The 9,087-nt window shown below is 39.3% G+C and overlaps 2 protein-coding genes across 2 annotated transcripts; both read left to right on the plus strand.

Moving 5' to 3' along the window:
* Nucleotides 1–5,900: 5,900 nt before the first annotated feature.
* LOC107636393 (uncharacterized) lies at nucleotides 5,901–6,853 on the plus strand. Its single transcript, XM_016339909.1, has 2 exons — nucleotides 5,901–6,255; nucleotides 6,345–6,853. Exons 1-2 carry the CDS (start codon nucleotides 5,901–5,903, stop codon nucleotides 6,851–6,853), a joined length of 864 nt encoding a protein of 287 aa, XP_016195395.1.
* Nucleotides 6,854–7,140: 287 nt separating this feature from the next.
* Nucleotides 7,141–8,387, plus strand: LOC107636392 (uncharacterized). Its single transcript, XM_088484546.1, has 2 exons — nucleotides 7,141–7,278; nucleotides 7,380–8,387. Exons 1-2 carry the CDS (start codon nucleotides 7,141–7,143, stop codon nucleotides 8,385–8,387), a joined length of 1,146 nt encoding a protein of 381 aa, XP_088340672.1.
* Nucleotides 8,388–9,087: the final 700 nt, after the last annotated feature.

Consider the following 9,087-nt stretch of genomic DNA (forward strand, 5'->3'; position numbering starts at 1 on the left):
CAGCGTATTTCCCTTTGATTTGGGAAAGAATAAGAGCTTATGCTTTTATGTGTTTGTGAGTTAGGTTGGCCCTTGGGCCCGTTATGGGTCCAATTCAACCGGTTCGTCCTGTTCGGCCTAATTTTGGGCCAAAACCTTTAAAATTAGTCTCAAAATTCATATTTTAATTATTTTTATCCTTCTAACTTATCAAATTTAACTTCCTAATTCCTTTCAATAAAAATTAATTTATTAGTTAATTATTTATTAATTATCCGGGGTTTACAACCTGCGCAAAGCCTTGTTAGCGATATTTGTCAGACGGAGACGCTTGAACCCCTCGTTATCTCTAAAATAGGACTCTAGTTCCTTCTTGATGTTTGAACGAATCCACAATGCTAGGTGATCTTTTTCTTGACGAACGTCGCTCATCATCTGCTGAAGTCGTTTAGCTGCCCGGTGGTCATAGATCTTCCTGATCATGAGATTGTGTTATGCATTCCATATAAATTTCAACTGCACAAAGTGATTCACCAAGATTAGTTAGTCAGAATAAAATATAGTTCAAATATAGTTAATTAATTCAAAACAAATTGGGTTCTTACCGCCCACTTCTGAAACCATTGCTCTCTGGTCTCAGATAGAATTTGCGTGTAGGTCGGCCACGAGTGGTCGTACATGGACTTAATGACCTCGGTGATCTCCTGTGTGCAAGTATTGGGGTTTGGTGTAAACCTGTCAGAGAAGAAACCTTACATTAACAAATACATAGAAACACGTAAACTTAAAGATAAAAAAATTGAACTCACGACTGCATGCCATCGGACCAAATCTTCAGACGGATGATGGGCGGTGGTGGAGGGGCATCCTACTGGGGGGCACTGGAAGAATCAACCACCGCGGGCTCTGTCGACATCGTCACTGCATCAGCAGAGGGCGTAGCAGAAGGAGAAACCCAGTTCGGCTTTAGGACCATGATGAATTGCTGGTCCGCTAGATCCGCATGTGACGTCGTAAGGATTGACGATGTATAGTGCGATGACTGGGCAGCCTTGGGGGATTCGATGGAAACATGCCCTTTACCACGACCATGTGACCCATGCGACCTACCTTTGCTACCTGTCGTCATGTCTGTATAGCGAATATATTAATAACATAACAAACACCAATAAAAAATAACATAAGAAGAAACTCAAGAAATAACAAATAATTATAGAAGTGTTTTAGTTTACTAAATTAACCAAAAAAAGAAATTACATAGTGTTTTAGTTTCGAAATAATTAAATTAGAATGAATAAGTGTTTTGGTTAGTTTAGCAAACTAAGTGCATATACAGCAATGAAACACTAATTGCAAGGAGAAAATTTTTAATTTTTTCAATTTTACTGAAAATCTTATAAAAATTTCGACAGAGTCTCTCCTAAAATTTGGATTTCTTCACCCTTGAAGGGTTCCATCTGAACTAAATATCCATCAACCCTTCTCAACTTAGAATATTTTTCAATCATTATTAAGGTAACATACAGACAGCAAACTCATTATTAATACAGTCAAGCATTTTCCAAACAATTTCAGCAGTAGGAATCAGCAAACAGCTGATTAAATCAACATTTTCCAGAAATTAACACAAATATCTATCAACTGTAAACATAATTTTAATTTTTTCAATTTCACTGAAATTCTTATAAAAATTTTGACAGAGTCTCCCTTAAAATTCGGATTTCTTCACCCTTCAAAGGTTCCATCCAAACCAAATATCCATCAACCTTTCTCAACTTATTAATTTTTTCAATCATTATTAAGGTAACATATAAATAGTTCAATCATTATTAATATAGTCAAGCATTTTTCAAATAATTCTAGCAGCAGGAATTAGCAAACAACTCAATAATTTAATATTTTCCAGCAATTTCAGAGCCTAATCTAACTTATTCTAACCTATCCTAGCCACCTAAATTCACTAAAACAGAAAACTAAAATAATTAAACTCTACTAACTAATTAATTAACTTGAACTAACAGAATTTGAAATGAACATAATTCAAACAAAAAACCTTGAATGCAGAACAAGAGAAAACAAAGAAGAGGGGTGGAGATGTAGTGGCGGTAGAAGCAGAAGCGGCGGCAGGGGTGTCTACAGCAATGGCGATAGCATTCGCGACAGCGGTGGTAGCGTTCGCAACAGCGGTGGTGGAGGGGGTTGACGGAGAGGAGAGATAAGACGGTTAGAGAGAGAAAGAGAGAGAGAGGTTATAGAGAGAGAGAGAGTGAATTCGAAATGAAGGGGGAGAGGTTTCCCAGTTTTAATTTAGGGCACGGTTACCAGCGGATATTTTTTACTGTAACATGATGCACGAGCATCTTTCCTGTCTTTTCCTAGTGAATTTGCATTTGAATTGCTAAGTTTAATTAAGATTTAAGATATTTTAGCCACTATGAATACTATTTTGAGTTGTGTGCAATTCTATTTATTTCATGTAGCATTTTGGGACAGATTTGACAAAGTTTTTATGAAAAAATGGAGCTACAGCAGAATAAGGACCTGAAGCCAAACTTAAACTCTCCAAGTTTGGCGCTAGGAAGCACCATAATGCCCATTGTCTTCGGCCTCACCAGCGCCAAACTTGGACTCTCCAAGTTTGGCGCCACACTCATCACACTCAAGGGAGAGCACACGCAAGACTCCACGCCAAACTTGAGATTACTCCAGTTTGGCGTTGGCAAAGAAGTTCCAAGAAAGCACACTGCCACCTCCATGACAAACTTAAAGAACTTCAAGTTTGGCGCCACAACAAGAAAGCTTAAGGGATGCTGCGTGAGACTCCATGCCAAACTTGAACCCTTCCAAGTTTGGCGCCACAACCAACACCCCAAGAGAAAGAAACTCTACCCACTCCACGCCAAACTTGGATCCTTCCAAGTTTGGCGCCAACACATGATGCAATCCAGGTGGTCCCCATTCATCCAAAGGCTGCACGAATCAAGCAGAAATTTTGATTTAAACTTTTATTATATTTATAATTAGGAAAAGATATTATTTAGTTCTAGAAAATATATTTTTACATTAATTAGGATTAGATATAAAAGGAAAAAGAATCATCACTTCGGGATCTTCTCCTCTCTCGGCCTCATTCCGCAATTTACAATTTTTCTGAATCCTAGTTTTCTCTCTGAACCATGAGCAACTAAACCTCCACTGTTAAGGTTAGGAGCTCTGTCTATTGTTTAGATTGATACTATTATTTTTCTATTTTAATTCATGTACTGGTTTCTATTTCAAGAATTGTTTTCGTTCTTTATCTTATGAATTTGGGTGGAACGGAAGTATGACCCTTATTCTAATTGAGTTCTTGTATAACTTGAAAAAGCTCTTTACTTGAACAACAGCTTGAAAACAATTTATCCTAAACTTCTAATTATCTGGACTTAACGAGATATGTGACATATAATCCTCTTATATTTGGGTAATTAGGGTTTCTGTGGCATATAAACTAGAATTAAACTTTACCCTCTAATTGGAATTAAGTGACCAAGGAATTGGTGGTTGATAAAGGTTAGAGGAGACTAAAAAGGTCTAAGAAATTAGGGTTTAGTCACATATAGTTTGCCATGAATTGAATCTTGCATGATTCAAATAATTAGTAAGAAAAGTCCATTCGGAAAATAGATAACTCTGAAGCCTTAACTATTTCTCCATATATTATTCCCTACTTGTTTACTACTTGCTTTTCTGATTCTCTAATTTACTGTTTAATGCAATTGAACTTTCAAAACACCATTTTCTGTTTGTCTGACTAAGCCAATTACTCAATCATTGTTGCTTGATCCATCAATTCTCGTGGGATCGATCTTCATTCACCTGAGGTACTATTTGGTACAACCCGGTGCACTTGCCGGTTAGTTTGTGGACTTTAAATTCCACACCATAACGCGGTGCAGATCACCAAAATGCAGCGTTCCATTAAACGTGTCTACCGTCAGATTCTTCCGCCGGTAATTCTGACGCTGAATTCGGCACCTATTTTGTTGTGATTTCTCGCCAAAAGTTACCGGCAGTTTTACTGACAGAAGTGGCTATCCACCGGTAATTATTTGGCATGATGAATTCCACATCAAACCCGTCGCTAAATTCAACGATAAAGTCAACGCTAATGTGCACGCTAAATTCGGCGGTACTCAGTGTATTTTTTTGTAGTGGCTGGTGTTGGAATAAGGAGTATGACTACAATCCAATCAATCATGTGTCAAATAATTTGTTATTGTTATTATATTAAAATGTTAATATAATAAGGTCATTGATTAAATATAGAGATTTATCATTGTGATAGTGATCATAATATTGAGAGATAAATCTTTTATAATTTAATCTAAATTATTCTTCGTCATAGGATTATTAAAAAGGACATTAATAATCCGGAAAGATCAATATATATATAATGGTCTTCATTGGATGAAGATCAATAAATCTTATTTATTAAATTATATTTATAGATGGTGCATATAGAGATATGACTATTGAACTGACTCACTTTGAGAATTCCTAATGGTTATAATTACCATATATTTGTCAATAGGATATTCTCAAGATGAACATAGTAATAGAGTTTCCTTTGACCTGCGACTGTCATAGTAATTAGAAATGTATTTATTATACTTTGATTCCGAACACCTAATACCCTAGGGTGCTAATTGAATGGATATTGGGTATAATTTAAATACTTGTAGAATTAATGATTAGTCAATAAGGAATCCGTCAACTCTCGATAAAGAGTTTGAGCTCTATGATTATAATGACTGAGATGAATAAAACCTTGGTCAAGGAAATTGAATGAATGAAGAAATGAGTTTCTTAAGTTATTCACAGTTCATTATAATAATGGTAACAAGTTAGAGTTTGACAATTAAACCATACTCTAAGGGTTAACCAAGAGTTGGAAAAATGGAAGGAATTATACTTTGTTCTTCTAAGGTTCTTAGTAAAAATATATTACTTCATACTATCGGGTCGTTGAGGAGTATTGCTAGACGCCAACCTTGATTAGTAAATTTAGTATGACTAATTTACTACCCGCTTAGTATTGAACCTATGGGGTCACACATTAACGAGTGTTCTAACCTTTGCTGTAGAATTATTTCATTATTATTTTGATTTGATCAAATAAATAATTATATTAATTCAAATGGAATATTATTATATTCTTTGCAAGCACCAAGAATATAATAATAATATGATAATTGAGAAAATTAAATGAGATTTGAGAATAATTAGTTATTCTATTTCTAAATTTGAATGAAATCCTAACCGATTCTATTTCAAATCGAGTTATGATATAATTCATGAATTTGAAAGATTTAAGTTTAAAATAAAAAGATATGTTTTAAATTTGAATTGAGATTCAAATTTTAAATCAGTAACAAATCTCATACTGTATATATATATATATGTGTGTGTGTGTGTGTGTGTGTGTGTGTGTGTGTGTGTGTGTGTGCGCGCCAAGAGTAGAGGAAAGTGACGAAGGTAAGAATAAAACATAAGAGTTTTATTCCTTTACCTCTACACACATAAACGTATGTGAGCTTAATTCTTGGAGAAGAATTTTAGGGCAATTTACATAAATAAAATGATTGAAGGAAATCTTTACGCAAATACAACATTGGCAAACTCCAGACGCAAATGCAACAAACACAATTGTATGTAATTCGCGACACCCTCTAGTGGAATCCAAATGCACGTAATCCGCTGCACCCTGTCATGGATTACGTTGAGAACTAAGTACTTATAAACCATATGATCATATGGTGCTGAAGCCTATTCCGCTAGAGGGTGTAGCGGATTATGAACAGAGTGGAAGCTTGGAAGATGCCTATATATACCCAGCAAGTTGTGTAGAGTGTCAGTTTCATTCATTCATAACTTGAGAAATGGAGAGTGATGAGAGCTTTTTGGTGTTAGTGCACTCTTCTGGAAAAATAAAAAAGAGTAAGAGGCACAGTGTGAAGGTTACAGATAGAGAACCGCTGAGTATTTTCATCAGGTCGTCTGATACACTGTTGGATCTGAAGAGCAGTATATTGCAGAAGTTGGGCACGGGTGGCACAAAGTGGGTGAAGAAGCTGTTCTACAAGATTTCTATTGCGGTTGTGTCAACCGGCGTGCAATATGAAACATTCGTGTTACGATCAGATGAAGATATGCAGGTGTTGTTTCATTGTCATCGAAGTTTCCCGGAAGTGAGGATACACGAGTTGTTTGAGAAGTTGGAACATGGGATCGATAGTTCTGAGGCATCCGTGCCAAACCCTCACTCCACCACGATGGGCGTGCCTCCACCTCTATGCCCGTTGTTGCACCTGAGTGTTTGTTAGAGTATCGGCCAGCTAGTTCAGTTGGGGTATTCACCTCAACTCATCCATCTCCAGATGTAAGACGTGAGGGGAAACCGGATCGGGTTGAAAATGTGATGCTAGAGGATGATTCCGACGAAGAGCCTGCTGACATTGGAGGGGACAGTGATGATGAAATTCCGACAAACCCAGCAACATGTCAACCACCGCCAAGTGCCAGTACACATGAGCAACCTGCACATTATTCTACCCTGGACCTGGAAGCCATCGGCCAACCAACGGAGTCAGCACCAACCTTTGGGGGTCAAGGGTTGCACGAGGGAAATTCTATAGCTGAATTTCAAGTTGGCCAATCTTTCCACAGTAAGGAGGAAGTTGTGCTTATTGTAAAGGATTACAGCATTCGGCACGGTGTTGAGTACAGAGTGATGGAGTCGGATCATCTTAAGTACCATGGGAGGTGCAAGGAGTTCGAGAAGGGTTACACGTGGATGATTCGCATCAGCCTTCGAGCGCGGAAGGGAACCTGAGAGGTTCGACGGTACAACAGACCACACATATGCTTGGCTACATCGATATCAAGCGACCACCGACAATTGATTACTACGTGATCTGTGCGAAGATCTTTCCTCTGGTTCGAGCCAATGCGGTGGTATCGATAAAGGTGTTGCAAGAAGCTACCGAAGGAACGTACGGTTTCAAGCCAACTTATAGGAAGACGTGGTTGGAAAAACAGAAGGCGGTAGCACAGATATACGGAGACTGGGAAGAGTCATATGCCGAGCTACCTCGTTGGATACTTGGTGTGTAGTCTACCATGGAGGGGACGGTAGCCTTGTTGAAGACGTCTCCGGTTCGAGTCGGCGATGACGTGGATGACTCAACTGTGTACTTTCATCATCTTTTCTGGACGTTTCCTCCTTGTATTGAAGCTTTCCGACATTGCAAGCCATTGGTCAGCATAGACGGTACTCATCTGTATGGCAAGTATGGAGGGACTTTGTTCCTGGACATCGCTCAAAATGGGAATTCCAACATCTTGCCTATTTCTTTCAGTCTCGTGGGGGGGGGGGGGAGAATGCCGAGTCGTGGTCTTTCTTCCTGACCAACCTGCGCCAACATGTGACTCCGCAACAGGGGATACTGGTCATCTCAGATAGGCACAATGGCATCAAGACTGCACTAGAGAACCCTAACAGTGGGTGGTTACCCCCTCATGCGTACCGAGCATTTTGTATTTGGCATGTTGCAGCTAACTTCGTACTCAGTTTCAAGGGCACGGATGCAAAGCGCTCGCTTGTGAACGCTGCTTATGCGAAGACTGAGGCAGATTTTCACTATTGGTTTGATATAATGCGGACTAAGAATCCGGCAATGTGTGATTGGGCAAACAGAATAGAATACAATAAGTGGACTCAGCACCAGGATGGTGGTAGACGATTCGGTCACATGACGACCAATATATCTGAGTGTGTTAATTCTGTTCTGAAGGGTACACGAAATCTTCTGGTTACCGCCCTTGTGAAGTCCACATATGGTCGGCTAGCGGAGTTGTTTGTGATTCGTGGTCAGACGGCAGAGGCTCAGTTGGCCATCGATGCCAAGTTTTGCCAGTCTTTTATGAAGGCGATGGAGCGTAACTTGAGAGACTCTAGGTGCTTCACTGTCACCCTGTTCGATAGCCACCAGTCTGAGTACACCGTTGCCGAGACGACACCGACCGGGAGCTTTTCACTTGGGACGTACCGAGTTTCCCTTCAGGATCGTACATGCGACTGTGGATACTTTCAGGCTCTCCATTATCCATGTTGCCATGCGATTGCATGTTGTGCCCAGTCACGGCTTGATTGGTCTATCTATGTCGACGAAGTCTACACCATGCAAAAGGTGTTCAGGGTGTACCAGATGAGTTTTGTGCCGCCAATACCAGAGGGACTTTGGCCACCTTATGACGGTCCGATCGTTATTCCGGATCCTAGCTTGAGGCGTTGTTGTGATGAGCGACTGAGGTCTACTAGAATCCGGAACAACATGGATGAGGCCGACCCTAACCAACCGAAGTGATGCGGGCTCTGCAGACAGCCTGGGCACACGTGTAGATCTTGTCCCCAGAGAGGCTCCACCGTTGCTGGTAGTTCGTAGGACTTCTAGTTTTTTGAATTTTATTTTCTCTTGTTGCAATTTACGTTTTCGGGTGTTAGTGTTAGTGCTTTTGGTGTGTTAGTGTTAGTGTTAGTTCCTACCTATTTGTATTACTTATGACATTTTTATTTCCTTTAACTCTTAATCGTTGTATGACTATTATATTTGTATGATTTATCTAGTAATTTAATCTGTGTTAGTGTTAATGCCTGGCGGCTATTATATTTCTACAGCTTACTGCTTATGAAGAGTGTATTTGTATAAATTCATACATTTTGCATCACGAGTAATTGGTATCCATGAATATGTTCCCAAGCTTCCACTCTCTTCATAATCCGCTACACCCTCTAGCGGAATAGGCTTCAGCACCATATGATCGTAAACTGCTACAGGGTGTAGCGGTTTATGAGTACTTAGTTCTCAACGTAATCCACGACAGGGTGTAGCGGATTACGTGCATTTGGATTCCACTAGAGGGTGTTGCGGATTACATACAATTGCGTTTGTTGCATTTGCGTCTGGAGTTTGCCAATGTTGTATTTGCGTAAAGGTTTTCTTCAATCATTTTATTTATGTAAATTGCCCAGAATTTTATGGCGTGCAAAAAGTTGCATGAAATTTC

This window comes from Arachis ipaensis, chromosome B4 (assembly GCF_059453495.1).
Source record: "Arachis ipaensis isolate K30076 ecotype BB chromosome B4, ASM5945349v1, whole genome shotgun sequence".
NCBI lineage: Eukaryota > Viridiplantae > Streptophyta > Magnoliopsida > Fabales > Fabaceae > Arachis > Arachis ipaensis.

What these genes read in the sequence shown, in the direction of transcription:
- LOC107636393 (XM_016339909.1), top strand. Translation starts at nt 5,901, where the DNA reads ATGGAGAGTGATGAGAGCTTTTTGGTGTTAGTGCACTCTTCTGGAAAA. An exon ending in GTTGGAACATGGGATCGATA is followed by an intron (nt 6,256 to 6,344) that starts GTTCTGAGGCAT and finishes AGTGTTTGTTAG; the next exon opens with AGTATCGGCCAGCTAGTTCA.
- LOC107636392 (XM_088484546.1), top strand. Translation starts at nt 7,141, where the DNA reads ATGGAGGGGACGGTAGCCTTGTTGAAGACGTCTCCGGTTCGAGTCGGC. An exon ending in TCCGACATTGCAAGCCATTG is followed by an intron (nt 7,279 to 7,379) that starts GTCAGCATAGAC and finishes TATTTCTTTCAG; the next exon opens with TCTCGTGGGGGGGGGGGGGA.